Source organism: Vombatus ursinus, unplaced genomic scaffold (genome assembly GCF_900497805.2).
Source record: "Vombatus ursinus unplaced genomic scaffold, bare-nosed wombat genome assembly UNPS02014793.1, whole genome shotgun sequence".
Taxonomy (NCBI): Eukaryota; Metazoa; Chordata; class Mammalia; order Diprotodontia; family Vombatidae; genus Vombatus; species Vombatus ursinus.
In genome coordinates, this window is record NW_020954571.1 from 18,578,463 (window position 1) to 18,603,507 (window position 25,045).

Below are 25,045 nucleotides of genomic sequence, written 5' to 3' on the forward strand. Positions count from 1 at the left end.
ATTAATATGTTATTATATTCCACAATTTGTTTAGCCATTCTCCAAATGATGGAAATCTGGTTTGTTTCCAGTTCTTTGATGTCATAAAATGTTCTGGTATTTAAATACAGAGTCTTTCTCTTTGTCACTGAACTCCTTGGAGAATATGTCTAGCATTGCAATCTCTAGTTCAAAGGGTTCATTTTAGTTATTTTATTTGCGTAATTCTAAATTATTTTCAGAATTGTTATACTAAGTCACAACTCTGCCAACAATGTATTAATGTATCTGTCTATCCACATACCCCCACCAACAGTGACTATTCTCATTTTGGGGGTCATTCTTGCCATTTTGCTAGATGTACAGTGAAACTTTAGTATTGTTTTAATTTGCATTCCTCTTATTAAAAATTTGGAGCTTTCTTTAGTATGGTTAATTTTCAATTCTTATAAGAACTGTCTATTCATATCCTTTGACCACATATCACTTGAGGAATGGCTTTTGATCTTTTATATTTATTAGCTGTCTATAAATCTTGTATAGTAAAGTCTTATCTGAGGAAGTTGATACAAAGACTTTTTTTTCTATTCAACCACGTCTCTTCTTATCCTTTGTTGTTGTCATTGTTTAGTCATTTCAGTCATGCCCAACTCTCTGCAACCCTATTTGGGGTTTTCTTGGCAATGATACTGGAGTAGTTTGCCATTTTCTTCACTAGCTCATTTTACAGATGAGGAAACTGAGGTAAACAGAGTTAAGTGACTTGCTTAGGGTCACACAACTAATAAGTGTCTGAGGCCAGGTTTTCTGGCCCTCAGGTCTTCTGGACTCTCCAGGCCTGTCACTCTATCTACTGTACCACCTAACTGCCCTATCTTATCCTGGATACATTAATTTTGTTTCTGCAAAAGCTTTTGAATTCCATATCAGTAAAAGTATCTATTTTATCTTCCGTAATTGCTTCTCTCCCTTGTTCAGTTAAGTAGTCATGCTCTACTCATAGCTATAAAAGATACATGATACTTCTCTTCTAATTTTTTTATGGCATGTTCCTTAATTTTCAGGTCTCATTTCCATTTTGGATTTTTATAGAATATGGTGTAAGATATTGACTGAGACAAGCTCTATCATGTTGCCATTCTTCTATATAATTACTATATGAGACACTATAATACAAATATAGATGTACAACTTTATATCCTTGTAAAGTTCTTCTCATAAGCTTTCAGGCTTTCCACTGTTCTTGTATTGTCTTTACTAAAGTATACCCAAACTATATTAATTGTGTGTACTATCTCTATCTCATACATACTAAGTAGCAACTTTCATCTATCCCCACGAGTCTTTGAGTCCAATGATCAACTGGCATATTAGTTATGTACGTATTAGTTATGTACTTTATTATTAAATTCTTACTTTTTGCCCCACGTGACAAGTGACTCAGAATTAACCTACACAATTGCTATAGTACTAGTCCTAAGGGGTAGAATCAAATATAATATTAGTCTATCAAAGTCCATCATCATCCAAAGGAAAGCAGCAAAATATTATTTCATCTAAAGCAGTTAAGTACCATGAATTATATGGACAGTTAGAATGATACTCTACGTCACTCATTGAGCACAATTCCATATACTACAGAAATAATTTTAGTCATAAAAGATCCTTCATAGAAGACCAGGAAATGATAGACACTGAACTTTGATTTGAAAATATAGTTTATATCATATAAGTTTGATGTACAAGAGCCATTGTGAAAATAATAGTGAATAGAACAATCCAACCTGGAGATCAACAAACTCTGAAAAATCTTAAGCAAGAACAAATATTCCCTGAACTTCCCTTTAGGAATGCAGGGATAGTCAAAAAACCAAGCTGTATCATCTCTCTCCCTAATATTTCCATTACCCTCCAATTTCATTTTCCTCATCTATAGAAGAAATAAAAACTGGGACACTTTTGATTATATGATATAGTACAGAATTTAGTCAAGGAAGAGGCAGAGCTTATTTCTGTATTAGATATAGGTGACAAAAGTTCTTAAACCCATAGTAATAATACTTCACATTTACCTCACACTTTAGGGTTAACGAAGTATTTTCCCCACAACATCCCTGTGAAGTATTATAGATTTTATCATTCTCATTTTAACAATGAGAAAACTGAGGCTAGGGGAGGGGGAGGTTAAGTGCACTGACCAGTCATCAAGCAAGGCAACCTATGAAATGTACTTATTCAAATCTGCCTACACCACTTAAGTATTTCAGTAGATCTGTGATGTCAGTAACATGGGTACTCCATCTAAAGATACAAGTCACATCTCATCTATGACATCCCAGGCTGTCCATCATTTGTCCAGTCCTCCAGTAAATTGTCCAATCATTGTGTTGGGGGGCTTTCTCATATCATGGACAAGTCACTTTCTGGGTCTCAGTTCCTCGTTTGTAAAATGAGGGGAATGAATTAGGTAGCTTCTAAGTTCCCTTCCAGTACTAATTCTAAACAATACAGTTCTAAATAATGCTACCTCCCATTTATCCAAATTGTTTTAGTGTGCAGAACAATTTGTTTAATGGGGCTGCTTCAGTTTCTTGGTTATTTGGTATGTCAAACATTCAGATTATGATCAGTCCCAGTCAGTCAGTCAATAAACATTTTTAAGCACACACTCTATGCCAGGCATTGTGCCAACTGCCAAGGATAGAAAGAAAGGTAAAAACAGTTTCTGCTTTCAAGGAGCTCACAGTCTAATGAGGGAGACAACATGAGAATAGCTATGTATACAACAAGTTACATACCGTATAGTATAAATTGGAGATATTCAGCAGAGGTAAAGCACTATTCAGAGAGACTTCTTGTAGAAGGTGGGATTTTAGCTGGCTCCTGAAGGAAGTCAGGAAAGCCAGGAGGTGAAGATGAGGAGGGAGAGTATTCCCCGAACAGAGAACAGCCAGCCAAAACGCCCAGAGTCTGGAGATAGAGAAAGTTTTTTTGGAGGAATAGTAAGGAGGTCAGTGTTACTGAATCACTGAGCACTTGATGGGAAGTAAAGTGTAAGGATAATGGAAAGGTATGAGGAGGTTAGGTGGTAAAGGGCTCTGAATGCCAAATAGAGGATTTTATGTTTTATCTTAGAGATGACAAGGAGACATTGGAATTTGTTTAATGGTTAGAGTGGCACGGTCTGATCTGAGCCTAAGGAAGATTAATTTAATAGCTGAGTGGAAGATGGACTGGAGTGGGAAGAGATCAATCATCAGGCTATTGTAATAGTCCAGGCATGAGATAATGAGAATATGATTACAAATACTACAGGACCATTAGTAGCATTATCAGGCTTTAAGATTTAGAGGGCGAATTAAGCACATATAGTCTAATACTTAATGGTCTTGTGATTTCTTCTATAAGGGTATAACATCCAATAAGGCAGACCCATCATCCATCCTTTCCCCATCTTTGCAATTCCAGTCCATGGCCCCCACTAAGTTTACTCCAAGGAGTCCATCTAACATGCTGAAGGCTGTCTTCATGTTCTTTTCATAGTTTTTGCATATGACTGGCTCATTTTTCAAAATAATATATTTCTTTAGTGACATTCTTCACAATGTTTCTTTTGCTTGTTATGTATTATGGTTTGCTTGTGGTCACCGCAGGTCACTTCATTGCCCTTTGAGTGACCTTCATTTAGAGTGGTACAGTCAAAAGAGCACTGGCTCTGGAATCAGAGGGCCTGAGTTCAAATCCACACCTCTGGTGATTAATACCTGCACGACCTTGAACAAATCACTTATACTCCTTGGGCCTCAGTTTACCCTTTGGTAAAATGAGAGGGTTGTACTAAATGCCCTGTAATCTGGAACCTTCTAGCTCTAGATTTGCCCCTAAATTCCTCAGCTCTGATGGGTGAAATGTCACCATCTACTACTGAGGCCTGACCCTCCAGGACACTTCTGCTACTTCCCTCTAGTCTCCTCTCCCCTCCCCCTTTTTGGCATTCTTTCCTATGAAGTCTTTTTCCATTACATTGTAGGTTTCTTGAGGGTAAGCACTGCTTTTATTATTCTTCCGCAAGTGCTAGAACAGTGCCTACTAATTAATGCACTCTCTTGTGCATTTTTCTGTACCTTTGAGGGTTTTCTCTCCCTCTTCTTTTCTCTCTTCTTCTCCCTTTCCAAATCTCTGTCTCTCTCCCTCTCCCTTTCTCTCTCTCAAGGAATGCCATTTCTTTGGAGAGTGTTGTGCGTGACTTACAGCCCTCTGTAATCACTGGAAAAAACATAGGTATTAAAAAGAAGGGGTTTTGTTTCAGAGAGAAAGTGGAGTAAAGGATCATCAAAAAAAAAAAAAACTCCATAATCTCCCAAGGGCAAGGAAGCCAGCTTCTTGTTCCAGTCTGGGAACAAGTCATTGTTCATTTTCATTGTCTATTCAAACTATGTATACTGATGGATAAACTCTAGAGATTACTCATATAACTATATATCATAACCTAAAAAATAAAATTTCTCATTTTTTTTCTCTGTGTGGTTAGGCTAAGCTGTTTTGGGTGATAATAGATCTCAGTCAAGAAGGTTCTATGGTGTCCTAGGGCTTGATGAAGTCAGCACAATATCATACAGAAACAATATTATTTGGAAGACCTCCTCAAATGTAAGGAATCCCTCTTTCACTTATACTCAGTGCTGAATCTCTATCTTGATGATAATGGACATCATCAGAGAATATAAATAGTGCATTTATTAAGTATTTAATGGCAGCTTCCCAAGGACACTGAGTTCCTTTAAAGCAGGAACTATCTTTTGAACTTTGTTTGTATCCCTAGCATTTAGCACAGTGCCTTCCACTCATTAGGCACTTGATCAATGTTTATTGACTGACAGACAATGCTAAGTGCTAAGGATAGAAATACAAACAAGCAAGACAATCCTTGTTCTCAGGGATGCTGGTGGAGGAATATGACACGTAAAGGGAAAAGACAACACATACATCTCTATTTTATGCTATGCATGATATTAGTGATCCAGAGGTCCATCAAACAAGGATATCTCTGTTAAATTTTTCAAATATACTTGTACAAATGTTGGCACATCCTGTTGAAGAAGAGCTTTTAAGGCATTCTGACAAATTAAATGCTTTTTTATTATCAAAAAGAATAACCACAATGGGATTTTTTACTCTCTATATCTTTCAGTCAAATGTGCAATGTAAAAATGTGTTCTAATGTGGAATATGGTCTTTCTTCCTTTCCAATACTTTTAACAAGGATAGCCTCAATGAATATGGAGATTATTCTCATAATAATTTCATATATATGTATATTCATATATATAAATGGTAAAGTAGGTATATAGATCATTATTTATTGATGTTCTCTAGACTGCCTTTTTAAAAAGTAATTATAGGGGTGGAGCCAAGATGGCGGAGGGAAAGCAGTGACTTGCTAGAGCTCTCCCCCAAACCCCTCCAAATACCCTATAAAAAATGGCTTGAAACAAATTCTAAAGCAGCCGAACCCACCAAAAAACAGAGTAAAACAAATTTCCAGCCCAAGACAACCTGGATGACTGATTGGAAAGGTATATCAAGCCAGGCTGGGAGAGGAGCGCAGTTTGGCATGGGCACGCAGGCCACAGCAACCCTGGAGCAGGCCTCAGAGGACTGAATTGGTGGCAGCTATGGCGATTTCCAGACTTCTCAACCCAGGAACACCAAAGACAACTTAGAAGGTCAGTGGGAAAAGTCTGTGACTGCGGTGAGAGAACAAGCTAGGTCTCAGACACCCTGAGGGCAGTGGCTGCCTCCTGAGCTTCTGGCCCACAGACTGAGGGGGAAATCGAGTGGCTGATCAGAGCGGGATTGCAAGGATCTCTTTGCCAGGGCTGAGGCAGGAATCTCTTGCTTTGCCCATGCTTGGATCTGGGTCACAGTTCTGAGGGGCGGTCCTGGGGTGAGGAAGAGTGCTGGTGTGGGGGAGCTCATGGTGGTGGTGGAGAAGAAACACCTCGCCCCTTATCACAGCACCTTGGAAGAACTGAAACTTTTCAGGTCCCTAGAAGTATCTCTGAAAACATCTGTACAAACCCCTGTAGCTTGGGACAGTACATTCTCCACATTGGAAGCAGACTTTTACCTTCACAAAGAGTTTAAAACTCAAATAATTGGCTGGGATCATGAGTAAGCAGCACAAAAAGAGTCAGACTACATTATCTTACTTTGGTGACAAAGAAGATCAAAACATACAACCAGAAGAAGACAACGAAGCCAAAGCTCCTACATCAAAAACTTCCAAGAAAAATATGAATCAATCCCAGGTCTTAGAAGAACTCAAAAGGGATTTTGAGAAGCAAGTAAGAGAAGTAGAGGAAAAACTGGGAAGAGAAATGAGAGTGATGCAAGAAAATCATGAAAAACAAGTCAACAGCTTGCTAAAGGAGACCCAAAAAAATACTGAAGAAAATAACACCTTAAAAAATAGCCTAACCCAAATGGCAAAAGAGATGCAAAAAGCCAATGAAGAAAAGAATACCCTAAAGAAAAAAATTGGCCAAATGGAAAAGGAAGTCCAAAATCTTACTGAAGAAAATACTTCCTTAAAAATTAGAATAGAACAATTGGAAGCTAGTGACTTTACAAGAAATCAAGACACTGTAAAACAAATCCAAAAGACTGAAAAATTAGAAAACAATGTGAAATATCTCATTGGAAAAACAACTGACCTGGAAAATAGATCCAGGAGAGAGAATTTAAAAATTATTGGACTATCTGAAAGCCATGATCAAACAAAGAGCCTAGACATCATCTTTCAAGAGATTGTCCAGGAAAACTGCCCTGATATTTTAGAACCAGAGGGCAAAATAGAAATTGAAAGAATCCACCGATCTCTTCCTGAAAGAGATCCCCAAAGGAAAACTCCTAGGAATATTGTAGCCAAATTCCAGAGTTCCCAGGTCAAGGAGAAAATACTACAACTAGCCAGAAAGAAGCAATTCGAGTATTGTGGAAACACAATCAGGATAACACAAGATTTAGCTGCTTCTACATTAAGGGACCACAGGGCATGAAATACAATATTCCAGAGGGTAAAGGAGATAGGATTACAACCAAGAATCACCTACCCAGCAACACTGAGTATAATTCTTCAGGGTAAAAAATGGTCATTCAGTGAAATAAAGGACTTTCAAGCATTCTTGATGAAAAGACCAGAGCTGAATAGAAAATTTGACTTTCCAATACAAGACTCTAGTGGATCATGAAGAGGTAAACAGGAAAGAGAAATCATAAGAGACTTGTTAAGGTTGAACTGTTTACATTCCTGCATGGAAAGATGATATTTGTAACTCATGAGACCTTTGTCAGTATTAGGGTAGTTGGAGGGAAAAAATTGTATGTATGTATATAGATAGATAGATAGATAGATAGATACATAGATAGATAGATAGATAGATAGATAGAGGGCACAGGGTGAGTTGAAGATGAAGGGGTCATATCTGGAGAATAAAATTAAGGGGTGAGAGGATTATACTGGGAGAAGGAGAAAGGGAAAGGTAAAACGGGGTAAATTATCTCACAAAAAAAAACAGAAAAGAAAAGGCTCTTACAGTGGAGGGGAAACAGGGGAAAGTGAGAGGGAATGAGTGAATCTTATTCTCATAGGATTTGACTTAAGGAGGGAATAACATACACACTCAATTGGGTATGGAAATCTGTCTTACCCTACAGGAAAATAGGAGGGGAAGGGGACAAGGGAGTAGGGGAATGATAGAGAGGAGAGCAGATTGGGAAAGGGGCTAATCTGAAGCAAATACTTCTGAGGAGGGACAGGGTCAAAAGAAAGAATAGAATAAATGGGGGGTCGGGATAGGATTAAGGAAAATAGAGTTAGTTTTTCACAGCATGTCTACTATGCAAGTGTTTTGCATAACTGCATGTGTACAGCCTATATTGAGTTGCTTGCCTTTTCAGTGAGGGTGGGTGGGGAGGGAGGGAGAAAATGTGTAACCCAAAGTTTTAAAATCACATGTTTAAAAAAAATGTTTTCACATGCAACTGGAAAATAAGAAATACAGGAAATGGGGTACAGAAATCTATTCTGCCCTACAGGAAAATAGAAGGGGAAGGGGGGGAGAGATAGCAGGGAAAGCAGACTAGGGGGAAGGGGTATTCAGAATGCATGCCATCTTGGGGTGGGGGAGGGTGAGATGGGGTGAAAATTTGGAATTCAAAATCTTGTGGAAGTAAATGTTGAAAACTAAAAATAAAAAAAAGAATAAAAAAGTAATTATATTTACATGTATATATACATATATATATATATATATATCTCCTGGTCAAGTTCCTATCCAACTTATCAATGACCTTCTTTGGTCAGAACACAATACTCTACAGGTGGACTGACCAGGGCACAAGATCACAGTATTTAAAGCAGGAAGAAACCTTAGTCATTATCCAGGATAACACCTTCATTTTATAGACAAAGAAACTAAAGTCTCAAGAAGTGAAATGACTTACTCAAAGTCATAGGTAGTAAATTGTAGAACCTGATTCCAAGCCAGTGCTCTTTCCATGATACCACACAGAGTACACCTCCCCTATTATGGACACTAGCTATACTTCTTTTAATGTTGGCTAAGATGATATGGGACTTTTTTGGCCATCAGATCACTGTTGACACGTGTTGAGCTTCAGTTCACTGAAATCTCCAGATCTTTAGATTAATTGGTGTCTAGACACAACTCCCAATTTTGTACTCATGAAGTTGATTTTTTTTTTTAATCCAAGCATGGGGCTTCCCAATGATCTTTAAAATTTCATCTTGTTCTAGCTAACCTGCTAGCCTGTTTGGATCTTCAATCTCATTTTCGTGCTATTTCCCTTCTAGCACTGAAGTTTAGAGAATACTTGAATGATTGAAGTCTATTTATAAAGCCATTTTGATTTTCAAATAAAAATTGGACCTTTTAAGAAAAAAAAGTAATTATAAACTCTCAAGATTTTGTTCCATGTCTTTGGGATCTTCTCCCTCCTTCATTTAACCTCCTGAGAACTGATTTCTCAAAGCCTTACAAACTATACCTTTGTGTCATAAATAGGCACATATGTACAACATAAATGACAAATATAAAATTTTAACAATAAATGAAAATGATATCATTAATATGCCTGAAGAATTAATATTACAATATTGAAATGATGACCACTATGTATTTCCTGTTAAGTGTAGAAAATGAAAAGTTTTTTTTCCCATTCATCAGCTATAAAATCAGAGAAAAAAACTTTCAAAACCTCATTTTTAAAAAAATTATCACATCGTCTTCTTCTTCCTCCCTTTATACACTTGTCTGCAATCCCCTCCAACACATCTAAATGATATGAAATGTCTAAGTAGCTGAACACTTGGAATTTTTCACCAAAACAAAGTCATTCATTGTAGAGCTCAGTTTTCACACTCCATATGTATTGACATACAATAATTAAATTACTGTGCATGACTTAAAGCAAAGTATTATTTAAGGGAAGCAAAAAAAATTGCTGTCACTTGTGGATGCAGAACTAACATTACAAATACAGATTACATAGGCCTATCTTTTCCTCAGATCGCCAAATTTACCAAAGAGGAAGTCCAGAATGTGTAACTGTGAAAAGCTGCAGTTAAAAAAAAAAAAGTGAAGAAAAGGAAACTTTCATCAAATACATAACTATGCATTCATGGCATGGTAAAGCCAAGAAATACCATTATTTTCTGAGTTGGGGGTGTCTAATCAGGCATCATTCACCTTTAAATGCAGCCCACTAAATTGTACTGAATGTCTTACCTACCTAGTCTTTCCAAATTCTGGTCCTAGTTCACTTACCACATCTACCTTCCTTTTCAGTCAGTCAATAAACATTGTATTAAATGCCTACGATGTGCCAAGTACATGTTAAACGCAGGGAATACAAATACGCATTTTCAGATTTATGTTCACATCCTTTCTTATCACAAACTCATAAACCCAAATCCTACTGCAAAATCTCACCATGTCACCATTAAATACCTTCAACAGCTTGCTAGTCACATACCCCCTAAACAGGACCTATCATAAAACTTCGACCATCTCCCAGTGGGACAACTCAACATCTCCTTCCCCGTATTAAAAAAAAAAAAAAAGCCCCTCAGGCTCCTCCTTTGTCATAGACCCACCTTTCATATAGTTACAGATTGACCATCCTCCACCCACCCTTCCCACATGCACTTGTTCACAGATTGGCATCCTTATCACATCACAGACCGGCATCCAGATCACATCACAGACCGGCATCCTTATCACATCACAGACCTTCCCTGTTCCTGGAACCTGCCTTACCCAAGGCCCAGGTCCTACTCCCTCCTTTTCTCCCTCCCTTCCCACCTTTCCTTCTCCTTCCTCCTCCAGAGCCCTCTGCAGCCCCTCCCTCTCACCAGGACTCGGCCGCCGGCACTAATCCGCGTATCCTGCACAAACGGGTTGGGCACCGGCGGCGGGAAGAAGGATGCTTGGCGGGGCACCATTGGCGGCCGCAGGCCGGGTGCCCCCGCGTCCCTGACTCCTGATCCGGGCAAGGTCGCCGCCACCGCGGCAGCCTCCGCGCACCCGCTCATGCTGAGCCCGTGCAACCTCTTCTATTCTCCCGGGCCTCGTGAAGCGGAGCCCCAGACCACTCTCCAGACTCCCACTGCGCAAGCGGACAGGTCCCTCCCTACCTTGGCTGGCCCCTCCCTATCTTGGCTGGCCCCGCCCCACCCAGTATTTACTCCACCACCTCCCACAGACTCAAGTGAGATCCTTCCTGCAAACCCTGCTGGGCCTTCCCCTTCTCGGCCCCGCCTCTTTCAGTGTCCCCGCCCGTTGAGCGCCTGCTTCCATCTTTTGCTGTCGTGGAAGGTTGATTGTGGAGGATAACGATAATTACACATTTTCTCTCAAAACATCCTTCCTCACAAAGCATGTTCCTTAGAAAACGTCTGCCGTAAGGTAGGTAATGCACCTGCCGTTATCCCCATTTTGCGGAAGAGGAAACAGGCTCAGAGAATATGTGATTTGTCCATGGTCACACTCCGTGTGTCAGATTCAGAATTCAAATACAATTTTGTCTATTCTAAGCCCAGTAGTTACAGGATCATAAGCTTTAGAGTTGGAAAGCCCCATTAAGCGCAACCTCTTACGGTCAAGACAGGGGAAGTGACTTCCTCAAAGTCGCACATCTAGTAACACAACCAAAATTTGAAGGGCCAGATCACCTTAATCCAAATTCAGATCTCTTCCACCGTGATACTTAAAAGGTTCCAGTGATCTCCTATCAACCGACACAGATTGGACCCTCTTCAAGCTTTAGTAGGTATTCCAGCTTTAGCCAAAAAAATTTCTTCATTTGATGCTCCACTCTCTGGTGATAACATGCCTCTCCCAACTTAGTGATACTAGCCTTTGGACAGCGGAAATACAAGCCAGGTTGGCCTATGTTCACAGCCTTTTCTACGTGGTAGAACCCGGCAAGGGCCGAGCATCACTGAGTATCTTTGAGACCCCTTCAAGGCATTAGAGGCCTTCAGTGGAGATTTGATTGTCATTACCATCTAATCCAATTTACGATGTCTTAAGGTTTACAGAGCAATTTCTTCACATAGACCCATATATTTTTATTCCAACTTTACAAATAAGGAAACTGAAACTCAGGTTCAGAGTTGCCTAATGTCGCAAGGTCTGGAAATTGTCAAAGCTGGGACTGAAACTCAAGCCCTTCCAAATCCAAGATCAGGGCTTTTTCTGTTTACTACATGACCTCCCTATCCTCCACCCAACCCTCAAAGGGGCTTTGTAAGACTCCCTGCCTCTTTATACAAACCTCCATTTTCCATAGCTCCCTGGACAATTGTGGTGATTTGAACAGAGAGGACTGTGGACTGGGGTAAAAGGGACTTGCAAGCCCTGAAACAGGAAGCGGTGGAGAAGGTGGCCAAGGAGGAAGGATACCACAAAGACTAGACAACATGCAGTTCCTCTTTAAGTACCCTTGGCCCAGCCAGCAGTAGTTGTTTTACTTCTAGCTCCCCCCTCCCTTTCCTCCCCCAGCACCCTTTTCCCATGCAACCTGAAGTTCCCATAACCTCTGCAGACTGCTTTTGACCTTTGTGAGACAGGAAAGGCATGAATACAACTGGAGGGGAGAGGAAACAATGGCCTGAAATCTGAAATCTGCAGCAACTATACTCCCTCCCAGGACATATAGTTCTGTTAGGGGGAGCAGGGAGAGGGGTGCCTCAGTGATGTCACACATTTCACCACCTACCCTTTGGGTCTCTATAACTATGTGTCTGATATCTTTCCATGGGTGAGGCACAAGATTATCTGGCTTCCTTGCAAGCAGGAACCTGTTGATCAGGTCCACAAGTGACCCACAAGATCTGACCTTCCTCATTTCATGACTAAAATTATGGCAACCCTGAGTCCCACCTCTCCTCATTTTAGTCCATTCTCCACTCATTTATCAAAGTGATCTTCCTAAAGCACAGGTCTCACTATGTTAGCACTACCTCCCCTCCCCCTAACCTCCCACACACTACCTCCAGTGTCAAATATAAAATCCTCTTTTTAGCTCTTAAAGCCCATCATAACTTGTCCCTTTTCAACCTTTCTACCTTACTCTCTTCCATGTCCTCTACTGTCCTGGTGACATTGGCCTCCTTGTTGTAGGTGTCTTAAAATATATCTTGTTTGTCCCTAGTTGTTTGCATGTTGTCTCCCTCATTAGTCTGTAAGATCCTTGAGACTATGGGCTGTTTTTTGCCATTCTTTATATCCCTGGTGCTTAACACAGTACCTGGAAAATAGTAAGAACTTAGTTAATTGATTTGACATGACTAAATCTGTTATATCATGGTATTAAAAGGGTTATGCTATCTCAAAGAAAGAGGATAGATTTGTTTTACTAGGCCATAGAGAATAGGATTAGGAACAATGGGTAGAGGTAGGAAAGAGACAAATTAAGATTGGATAGAGATAAGGTTAGGGACTAGACAGTGATTTCACTAATATAGGGAACTCCCAGATGAGAAAACTCCCTTCATCTAGCACCTTCTTTGCCTTTTACAGACTTAGCAAGTTGCCTCTGGGGATGAAAGGTTAAATAACTTGTCCAGGATCACATAGACAGTATATGTCAGAGACAGGACTTGAATTCAGGTCTTCCTGATTCCAAGACTATTTCTCTATCTATTAAACTAAGCTTGTAAGAAAAAAAAAATCCTAACAATGAGTACTGTGCAATTTAGGAATGGATTGCCTCAAAAAGTAGTGAGCTCCCTGTCACTAGCCATTTTCAAGCAAATGCTCAATGGCTTTTGTCAAGTCAAAGATGTTGTAGAGAGGGTTATGGTTGAAATAAACATACAGGTGGTACTAGATAACCTCTAAAATCTCTTTCAACTTTGAGATTTTGGATTCTAATTGTCCATTGCTGGATTGCAGTATTCACCTCAGGGACTAAGCAATTATATCTAGTCAGTGTTAGATCATGTTTAACATCTCATCCTGATGTCCACCTGGACACCAGGGTCTACCCAGCATGGGCCTCTTGACATCTGTCTGCTACCCTTTCTACCTCTTACTCCGAAAAAAAAAATAATAATAATATCATTGATGCTGGAAAGGATGCAACAATCTACTACTGCCTTATCATATATGTTCCCTGTGACTGCCTAGACCAAGAGTTCTTAATCCGGAGTCCCCAGATCCTCAAAGCATCTGTGAATAAATTTAAGATTTGGATGTGAAAAAATTACATTCTTATTTTCACCCACGTTTAACTGGAATTTGGCAGCTCCTTTCATTATGAATATAGACTATAAGCATTATTCTGGGAGGGGGGTCCATGGTCTACAAAACTGTCAAAGAAAGGGGCCCATGACATAGAAAAGGTTAAGAACCCCTGACCTATATTAAAACTCCCTTCCTTGGATATCACTCCCCTATATGTGTTGCATCCCCCTATTAAAATGAAAATTTTCTGGGCAGGCACTGTCTCATTTTTTTACTTTTTTATCTCTAGCACCTAGTAGCTAGTACACAAATGCTTATCAATTGATGATGAATAAATGCTTGTTGATTGATAAACATGAAGCTGGACCCCACAGAACCCAGTATAGAGAGACTTGGGCACATTTACTTTAACTACATCTCTCAAGGGGTTAACTCTACTTTTAATATTCTTCCAGAGAGCATTGTCAGGAGTGCTATCCTGAGACAGAAACGACAGAAGCAGATTTGTGTTGTGGAAAAAGCACTGCATTTGGAGTCAGGGGACCTGGATTTTATTCCTAGATTTGCTACTTGCTACCATTTTGACCCTGGGCAAGTCACTTCTTGAACTCCCTGGGCCTAAGCTTTCTTATCTCAACACTGAGGGGATTGGACTCTATGTCCTCAAAAGTTCTTTCCAGCTCTAAATCCTCTGATCCCAATCTGTCTGCTGGGCTGGGGATTTTCCCCAACCTGCTTTGTATATTCATCCCTGTGTGATTCCATCCATGAGCATCCAGTTCTGGCTACATTCAGCTGGCCTCTGCAGCTTCCTCTCTCTCACCTTCTGGGACTTGTTGGAGGGGGGAGGTAGAACTGGGGGCGAGAGGGTGGAGAAGAGAAAGACACTGACTTAAGGCATCTTGAGAACACCTCTACTAAATAACTGCCAGCCAACTGACACACACAAAGCAGGCAAGCCAGCCTAGCTGAAGTAGCGGAACACTGAGGAAGAGATAGGAAGCATCATGTGCCAGGCAAATCAAACCACCACCATCACCCCATACCCTGATGGAGGCATTCCAGGATCTTAAACCCCAAAACTTTTAGAATAATGACACGTCTAACCTAGTACTCCCAGACATCATCCTGGGAAGCAACTTCTATGAAGATGAAGCCTGGGAATTGCTCCTTTGGGGGCTGTAGCCACATTTTTGAAGACCCCAAAAAGAAAATTCTTGTCACCAAAATCCTTGGTACTCATCAAATGATTCATCATCGAATACTGATATGATTTTATCAGTGGAAAGTGACAAGAAAGAAGAGGCATTACCATTGGCTTTGCTGTTGCATTCTAGGGACCATGGGACTTTTCCATCTGACTTATAACTGAAACCACCCAAATGTGTTGTTGCCCCTTTTAGAATGTAAGCCCCATGAAAGTAAGAACTGTCTTATTTTTCTATTTGTATCCCTAGCATTTAACACAGTGCTTTGCATATAGTTAAGTGCTTAATAAATACTATATTCATTATTTATAACTCCCATTTCACCTTGCCCACTTCCCTGTCCTAAACGGTATATTCCAAAGAGGGAACATAGGCATGGAAGAACTCAAAGATACCTTGACCTGTTTTGTTTTGTTTTGTTTTTTCATAGGGGGGAAACTGAGGCCTGGTGATCTGAAGTAAATTGACCCAAGTTACAAAGCCACTTAGTTACAGAGCCAGGACTGGAATCCATGTCTCCTTCCTTCTAGTCTGGTGTTCTTTCCCCTGTGAACATTATACTAAAGGTTTCTAGTTTGTAAACTACCTCTATGTATGTGGAGGATCTTCTTTACATAGGCATCCTAGACCATCTTCCCTCATCAGTGGGGGGAGGGTTTGAGAGCTTGCTCACGGTGAGTCCCCTCTCTTTCCTGCTGCTACAGTTACCTACCTCTCCCATGAGCTACTGCAATGGTCCTCAAACACTCCCGGGCACAATGGATTTCTTTATTCATACTTGTTGACATTTCTCACAGGGAAGGAAGGAGTGGGATTAGGAAGAACTGTGGCTTTTTTTTCTCCCCTCCACCATATGTGAAGGGCTCATGACAGTTGGGAAAATGCTATAAAACATGAACCAGTTAAACATTATTATATGGCCCGGGCACATCATGCAGTGACTTCAGAAAACCTGAGTCCTTCTGTCCAAAAATGAATTTTAAACAAAAAACAAACACACACACACAAAAAGACCAAAGTGCATTGAAGCAAATGGTTAGTGAATCTAATACTTGGGCAGCCAGTCGTGTTAAAGCAGATTAACACAGCTGCCATTAGACCATGACTCCTTCCCAGGGCTCTATGGCAGGGTGTCAGGGCCACCAGTGCCCAAGCCAGATAGTCTCTGCTGGGCTTTGAGGGAGTAATGGAGGGAGAAAAGTCTTAAGAGGGGACAGCACCAGGGCAGCCCTAGGCAGGGCTACCCAGAAGATATCTTAGTATCTCCTCGGAGGCAGGGAGTAAACATCAGGAGACCCTCCGTGGCTCATTCGGCCCCTACTGGGGGCCTGGAGGTAGGGCAGGAGAGGGAAAGGAAGGAGATGGGAGCGTGTATAATAAACATCTATATCCCTGCATTAGGGAATTGGGTTAGGAGGGGAGGCCACTGTACAAAATCTTAAATTACCAAAATGTGAGAGAATTGACCAATAGGTCCTTAATGCTTGGGGCAACCAGTACCAGCCTGGGCTAGTAATGAGTATTCAGATCTAGCTAGTGACAGAGAAAGGAGGGAGGGATAAGAGACGTAAATATGGGGTTACAGAGAGTTTGCAAAATTCAGCAGCTCAGCCAGTCCGATTTGATGTTTCCAACTTTTACAATTTTCAGACTCTTGTTCTCCAGTTTAAGGTAATACCAGTCCTTGAAGAAATAGCTGTGTCCTGGGGGAGAAAGGAAACAGGGATAGGTGTTGATCTTCCCTTTCTCTGAACTCCAATTGGACATTAAGTTTGAGGGGGCAGTGTGGGACAGTATAAAGAACATTGGCACCGGTGTCAGAGGACCTGAATTCCAATTCTACCTCTTTTGTTTATTACCTGTGTGACTTTGGCCAAGTCACTTAACTACACTTAACTACCTTTCTTTATTTGTAAAAAGAGAGTGTTGGGATAGATGATTTCTACAGATGATCTTCCAGCTCCAGAGCTATAGTCCTTATGATCTTTATGATCCAGGAAGAAATCTGATGCTGCATTACATTGATCTATAATCGTTCCTGCTGTGTTGATCTTGTCTCTGGTACTAGATTTGCAGACTCCTACAGGCCAGAGGCTGGATGCTTTTACTTCTATCTCCCATGATGCCTAGCACAGCACTAGACAGAGCAGGCTGTTGGTAGAAACCTATTGACGTAAACTGAGCTCTCACTGCAATTCCCAAGTGGCTTTAACTTGCCAGCCATGCCTTGGAGGATCCCTCAAAGCCACCTCAGGAATAGGGATCAGTGCCTAGGGTTCAATATTGGCTAAGCATCACCAGGGGGCCAGGAACAACTGAAGCAGTTCAGGGGCTATTTGTTCTCAGCAGAGAATCATGAATAAATCAGTATCATCTCAATTAAACCATGAAATGAGTCATTCCTTGAATGTAATGTTGCTCTTTGGTATAGGGTTGCCAATATAAATTCAAACAGGACAGGTCTATAAATCGTGATGGGCTTGAGGAACTGGAAGGGGAGGGGCAGGGAGAAAAGGTATGCATGGGCCACCCCAACTCTAGTGCCACCCTTTCTTTAGGCCTGGCAGCTGTGAGGGTGCCAGTGAAGCCTTTCTTGGTTTTCCTGACAGAAACCAGGATGAGTTGAGCAGAGGTCAGCTGCTCTGGAATCTCTCCCAGCATGAGGCTGAAGGGGCTGATTTGTTTTCTCTAGGCAGACTTATGCCTCCTTCATACAATGAATGAGTGTGTACTTGAGGAACCACAGGGAGCCTGGGACTGAGGTGGGGGAAGGAGGAGATTAGTCCTAGAAAGGCAGGAAAGGCCTAGACAACTCACCACTTCCCTGCAGTTCTACCACAGCATCCAAATTGTCAGGAATTCCATTCCAGGCATCAGCGATAAGCTTGGGGAAGCCAGGGTCCATTTTCTTCTTAACTTCATTGTACCTAAGGAGGAACAGGATTGGGCAGGTATCAGGAAGTGGAGAACACAGTTAATCCCAGGGCCAGTAAGACTTCCACAGAGTGTACCTCTACCTTCCACCCTGCTGGAGGGTAGCAAATATGGCCAAAGACTCCTCCATACACCTTGCGATCTAGACCAAGATCTTTAGATGCTATAATAGTGCAGTGGAAAAGGTATGGGACTTGAAGAGAAAAAACCTGTGTCCTCATATCAAATCTGCCACTAACTGTACGTATGGCCTTGTGTCAGCCACGTTATCAAAGAGTCACAAAATCTCAGAGTGGAAGGTATCTCAAGGACTTTCTAGTCCAACTGAACCTGTCTAAGGATCTTCTCTGTGACATCTCCAATAGGTAAAACAATCATTTAGCCTTTACTTAAAGACTTCAAGTAATGGGAACCCACAACCTCCAAAGATCTACCATTTTCTTACTGGATAGCTCTAAATGTTAAGTTTTTCCTTTCAATGAGCCTAAAACTGTCAGTCAGAAACCATCACTTAAGACTCACAGTTCTGCCTTCTGGGACCAAGAGAATAAGGGTAATCTCTTTTCTGTATAAGAGTCCTATAAATCAGGAGTGGGAAACCTGTGGCCCAGAGATTGGATTCAGTCAAAGGGAAGCACTTGAGGACATAGAGGGCCACATAAGGCCTTGAGGCCACAGGTTCCCCACCCCTGCTATAAATACTTGAAGATAGTCATCAATTACCATCCCAAGTTTTTTCCCAGACTAAACATCCCTACTTTCTTCAACCAGTCTTTATATTCCTTGATTTTGATGTCTTTCACCATCTTGATTGCATTTATCTGAAAACTCTCCAGTTTATCAGTGTCCCTCCACTCCTATCTTCTTTGTAGAGGTGAAAGACTCTTAGTGGGGTAAATTTTCATATATTATTAGAATTTTTTCTATAGGTTAGTTAATTTTGGTAAATTGTTTTCCCCTCTTTTTTAAATTCTTTCTTGTAACCATTTTAAGACCACAGATCTAGAGGTGGAAGGGAATTCAGAGGTCATCTAGACTAACTCCTTCATTTTGCAAATGAAGAAACTGAGGTATAGGGAAGCTAAGTGACTTGCTCCCTAAGTGACTTGCTCCATGGTTAAACAGATAGGAAGCATTAGGAGCGGGATCTGAACCCAGGTTCTCTGATTCCAGGGCCCGTGCTCTTTCTACATCACATATGCTGCTACAAAAGCAGGGCGGAAGATACATTTGGAAATGTAGGTGATGTAAATATATGTATAAATATATGTAATATTAATGTAATTAATTAATATAATTGTATATTTTATTTTTTTAATGTAGTGAGTAGAACTGACCATATTATTCTAGATATACTAGGAGCAGAGTAGAGTACAATGGCATTATCAACTCCTGGATTTTGGATATAATGTATCTTTTAGTGCTGCCTAGCACAGTATTAATTTTAATGGTTTTCCAAATAAACTATTAGCTCAAACTAAATTTGTAGTCCAGTAAAAACTGCAGGTCTTTGTCAGACAAATTGGGGCTATCCACACCTTCCCCATCCTGGGCTTGAGAAGCTGATTTCTTTTTTAACCAGTGTTAGACTTTGCATTTATCTCCAGTAAATTTCATCTTAGATTCATCCCAACATTGTAACCTGTTCAAGTACTAGAATACTAATGTTACCTCTCCCTCCCAATTTTACGTTACCTACAAATTTGTTAAGCATGCCTTTAGCTACTTGATTGAAATGATTTCTTTAATGAAAGAGTGTTGGATTTGGAGCAAAACGACCTGGGCTTGAAGTGGGGTCCAGCCACTTACCTAGCTATATGAACTGAGGCAAGTACTTCACCATTTAGGAGTTAAGTTTCCTCGTATACAAATGAGTGGGTTGAACTAGATGTTAGGTTTCTTCTAGCTCTGAATCAGGGATGATTCCAGGCTGAGCCCAGGGCCAAGGATAATCCTCTCAAGTTGATGTTGTGGTAGATCATTAATCCCTCTCCCACCCAAGGGCTTTAAATATCTCAAGTGTCAAATGGCCATAATAGTCCCTGCCCTGCCCAGATCATCAGTGTTGTGAAGTTCAGAAGCAATAATATGTGGAAGAGTAATTTATAAAATAATGTTATTATAAAAAAGCTATTAGTCATGGGTTAGGTTTTCCCATGTTTGAGTAATAGCTACTGGGTGAAGCTGGTTTGACAGTGTTCTAGCTTGTCAATCTAGGTCTTTTAAATAAACTTACAGGAAGAAAACTGGGTTGCCTACCATCTTCCCTACCTAGGCACACAATGTTGTAGTCATTTTTTACTTCTTCCTCTCTTCCCTACCACATCACTAAATATAATATTCTTCCAAAGCCTCCATATCCCTGAAATGTGCTTCCTTACTCTCTATCCCATCTCCCATCCTGAACTTAGGGTCACAGTCATAAAACTCAGACTTTGGAGATCACCCTCATCCAGTCTTGCATCACTTCATACCTGGATTATTACAATAGCTCCAAATTACTCAGCCTCCAGCACCCCCATCCACCTAATCTCACCCCATTTCTTAACAGTAACAACAATAATATTATTGTTAAGTGTAAATAAGAATATACACTGAAAAGTTCACTCACACTCCCACCTCCCACCCCAACCTGATCCTCCCCAACAACCCGTAGAGACAGATAAAGACAAAGACAAATATGACTGATCTGAGAGATGAGGAAACTAAGCAAAGTAATACCAAGGTAGTGCAGTGAATAGAGTGCTGAGCCTGGAGTTCAAATCTGGCATCAGACACTGACTAGCTGTATGACCCTGGCAAGTCACTCAGTCTGTTTGCCTCAGTTCCTTCATCTTTAAAATGGGGATAATAACAGCACTTACCTCCCAGGGTTGTTGTGAGGAACAAATGAGATAATAATTGCACTGTGCCTGGTACATAGTAAGTGTTTTATAAACGTTATATAAGTGCTAACACTGGGGCCCTTTCTATTATTCCATACTACAACTCCAGTCAAGCTATTCTGCTTCCCACCCTCCATACCCAGCTAACTTATTCTAATCTATAATCATTCACACATGACACATTGTCCACTTAGAGTTCCTTCAAGTTCTCTGTTACTCCATGTACCTCTTCTCCAAACCCTGATGTAAAGTCCTTCTCTTTGGAAAGTCTTCCTTGAATACTCAGCTTTGCTCACATAAAAGGATCATAGATTTAGCATTGGAAGGGATCTTAGAGATCAGCTAGTTCTACCCCTTAATTCTACAGACAAAGAAAATGAGGCCCAAAGAGGTGGCATAGTAGATAGAGCACTGGACCTAGAGTCATGAGTTCATATCCAGCCTCAGACACTAACTAGCTGTGTGACTCTGGGCAAATTACTTAATCTCTCTTTGCCTCAGTTTCATCATCTATAAAATAGGGATAATGATAATACCTACCTCTCCCTCCCTGCCCCCACCCCACCTCAGCCAGGGTTGTTGTTAGGATCAAATAAGTACTAACTATAAAGCACTTAGAACAATGCCTGGCACATAGTAAGTGCTATATAAATGTTAGCTAGTATTAAGTGACTTATCCAAAGACACACATGTATTAAGTAGCAGATTCAGAATTCAAACCTAGGTCCTCTGATTCTAGTGTTCTTTTGATTTCACTACATGGACCACTATGCAAATACCATGGGCTTTTGTACTTTCATATCATCTTATACTTGCTTGTATATTATTATGAAAGTGTTCTGTTGTTTCCTAGTGTTCTATCAGCTACATATGCAGAACTGATATCTCTCTCACTAGACTGGTTCATACCCCCAAACTGAGAGCTGTGTCTGTTCTTCCCAATCACATGAAAATAGACTTAGATCTGGAAAAGATGTTAGAGGCCACCTAGTACAACATCCTTGTTTTATATATGAGGAAACTGAGGCCCATAGAAGCAAAATAGTTTGCCCAAGGTCAAACAGGTAGAATATGACAGAGGCAGGATTTAAATCCAGGTCTTTTTACTCTAAAATTAATATTATTTTCACTGCACCACTCTGAATTGGCCAATGGAACCCAAAGAAATTAATGATCCAATATTAACTTAGAAGGAAGTCTCTAGTGGAAGGCCCTAGAACTCTCTGTTCAGCCCTGTACATTCCAAATTTTTTATCAATGCCATGGACAAAATAATAAAGGACATTGCTATCAAATTTGTACCCTCTTTCCCAGCACCCAGGGCATGCTTAAGAAGAAGCAGACTGTCTGCTTGACTGGCAAATATTTAGGGAATTGGACTAGGTCCCTTCCAGCTCTAAATCTATGATCCTGTTTAACCCTCCAGGGCTGCCTCTACAGCACAAATATTAAGGGATTACTGCTGACAATATAAGGCAGCTAGGTGGCACAGTGGATAGAGAGCTGGGCCTGAGACTCATCTTCCTGAGTTAAAATCAGATACTTCCTAGCTATGTGACCCTGGGCAAGTCACTTAACCCTGTTTGCCTCAGTTTCCTCATCTATAAAATGATCTGGAGAAGAAAATGGCAAACCTCTCGAGTATCTTTGCCAAGAAAACCCCAAATGGGGTCATGAAGAGTCAGACATGAATGAAAAAAGACTGAACAACAAAAAGCTGACAAGATTCCCAGGCCATGTTTACATGGCAAGCAGGGCAGTTTCTCAAGCTCATTAAGACAGAAACAATGAGATATGCCTCTTTCTCTGTGTGTGTGTGTGTCTCTCTCTGTCTCTGTCTCTCTGTCTCTCTGTGTCTCTCTGTCTGTCTCTGTCTCTCTCTCTCTCTCTTTCTGTCTCCTCTGCAAACCCAGGATGTGTCCTCAAGAAACAAAGGCTCTTATGTCTGCCCTTTATAGCAGTCTTTTTGTTCTTCCTTCTACCACTGCCCTGCTGGAGAACACTGTCCTGTACTTCCCCATCTGTTCAAGTCTGGGAGCCTCAAAAAACGTCTGAGAAGCTGTTCCTGGACACTTTGTGTAGAAACTTAGCTAGGCAGAACCTTGGAGTGAGATAGATGTAGATTCAAATCCTGCTTCTGAAACTTACTGGTGGTGTGACTACAGGCCAATAACTTAATCTCTCTGATCTTCACTATCTTTAAAATGATACTTTCAGGGATAATACCTGTAGTATGTAATTCACAAGTTGTTGTGAGGCCCGAATAAGAAAATGTATATAAAGGATAGGGACTGGACCTGAGATTTCATTGGTATAGGGAACTCCCAGGGGGGTAGATTTCCTCTACCAAGGAAGGTCCACACCTTTTCTACACCTTGTGGTCTTGGGGAATTTTCTAGAGCACTGAGAGTTTAAGTGACTTGACCAGAGTTACACAGACAGTATGTGTCAGAGGCAGGATTTGAACTCAGATCTTTGGGCTTCAAGGCCATCTCTCTCTCTCTTCTCTCTCCACTCTTCCATGCTGTATGGAATGTGATGTGCAAACCTTGAAGTCCCATACAAATGTCAGTTGTTGTCATTGCTTGTGTGGGTAGGGGATCTACCTGTGTGCTTCTGTGTGTATATGTGAGCACACCTATGCTCCTGTGTGTGTTTATGTGTCTTCATGTTTTTGCCTATAGGATGTGTGTGTGTGTGTTTATTTGGGTGTGTCTCATTCTTATTGTGTCTGTCTGCCAAGCTTTTCTCTTCCTGGCTGAGATATCAATCAACTTAGCTGCTAAATGACTTAATAATAAGTCTGAAATTCTGTCCTAACACAGACTTAAGACAGAACCAGCCTCTGAGATCAGGGCAGGAAAGGAAAGGAATTAAGAGAACTGTGTGGGAGAGGGGAGTTGAAAGATGCCTCTCTTCTGCCCCACTTCCCTCCTGGGTCTTTTAAACTGTTTCCCTAAGAAACATTTTGGGTGTAGTAATAACAGTGTATGTTAATAGGCAGCCAGGGAGCTTGGTGCTGGCTCCAAGAGCCTTGGAGGAGGAGAGAGGATCTCATTGGAGAAAGGCCTAGATATGCAACGCATTAACCACCCTACCTACAGTCCAAAAACTGAGAGGTGATGTGTAGTGAGTTAGAAAACACATCAGATTATGAGTCAAGAGACCTGGGTTCTAATTACCACTCTGGCATTAACTCACACTGGGACTTTAGAGAAGTTATTTAGCCTCAGTTTGGTGTGAAAAAGCATCTACTCTAGATATGCATCTTAATACTCTTGTGACGTAGTATAAGTCACCTCCTCCCCTTGGGCCTCATTGCAAAATGGGTGGTGGGTAGATGTGCATGCTTGGGTGGTCTAGTCCAAGTGTGGGAAACCTGTGGCCTCGAGGCTCCATGTGGCCCTCTAGGTCCTCAAGTGCGGTCCCTTGACTGAATCCAAACTTCACAGAACAAAGTTGTTTAGTTAAAGTGCTGCACTTGAGGACCTCTAGGGCCACATGCAAGCTCAAGGCTGCAGTTTCCTCATCCCTGGTCTAGTCCATGGAGTATTAGAGTTAGAGTCAGGGAGTAATATTTGGGTGTGTCTGATTCTTATCATGTCTGTGTCTGTCTTGATTTTCTCTTCCTGGCTGAGATATAAATCAACTCAGCTAAGTGACTTAATAGTAAATCTGGAATTCTATCTTAACACAGACTTAAGACAGAATCAGCCTCTGAGATCAGAGATTTAAAAAATACTTATATAGCACTTTATATTAACTCTTTTTATCCTCACAACAACCCTGGCAGGTAAGTGTTATTATTATCTACATTTTACAGAAACATGGTAAACAAGGTCCAATGACTGGCTCAGGGTCACACAGATAGTAAGAGACAGAGATTGTATTTGAACTCATGTCTTTTTTACTCCCAGTCCATTGCTCTAACTACTGTTCCACCTAGTGGGTTCTGGTATTTGCTAACTGATCATGGTCAAGTCACTTCATTCTCTGAGCCTCAGTTTCTATATATGTAAAATGGTTATATTTATACCTGTAGTACTTACTTCACTGGGTTGTTGTGAGGCTTAAACTAAATAGAAAGTGGCCCAAAAGTCTTAGTGCAGTTCTAAGCTCCAATGACTTAAATGTATAAATTTATACACACATATATGTGTGTGTGTATATATATATATATATATATATACACATCATATATGTTTGCTATTGTTTAGTCATTTTCAGTCACGTCTGACTGTTTGTGACCCCTTTGAGGATTTTC

General features: G+C 40.8%; 2 protein-coding genes across 3 annotated transcripts in view; both read right to left on the reverse strand.

The window, feature by feature from the left end:
• Window positions 1–10,689, reverse strand: part of LPCAT2 (lysophosphatidylcholine acyltransferase 2) — a 91,735-nt gene extending 81,046 nt beyond the window's left edge. Inside the window, exon 1 of one of the 2 annotated variants that reach the window (XM_027869545.1) lies at window positions 10,418–10,689. In XM_027869545.1, the coding sequence (XP_027725346.1) occupies window positions 10,418–10,597 (180 nt within the window). In that variant the 5' untranslated portion in view covers window positions 10,598–10,689. The remainder of the gene's footprint in view (window positions 1–10,417) is intronic. The other variant, XM_027869544.1, reaches the window with a different exon arrangement.
• A 5,020-nt stretch (window positions 10,690–15,709) lies between these two features.
• MMP2 (matrix metallopeptidase 2) overlaps window positions 15,710–25,045 on the reverse strand; it is a 31,815-nt gene continuing 22,479 nt past the window's right edge. The window contains exons 12-13 of the mRNA XM_027869482.1: window positions 17,780–17,889; window positions 15,710–16,665 (exon numbers count right to left, since the gene is read on the reverse strand). Coding sequence (XP_027725283.1) covers window positions 16,562–16,665; window positions 17,780–17,889 — 214 coding nt within the window. The 3' untranslated portion in view covers window positions 15,710–16,561. The remainder of the gene's footprint in view (window positions 16,666–17,779; window positions 17,890–25,045) is intronic.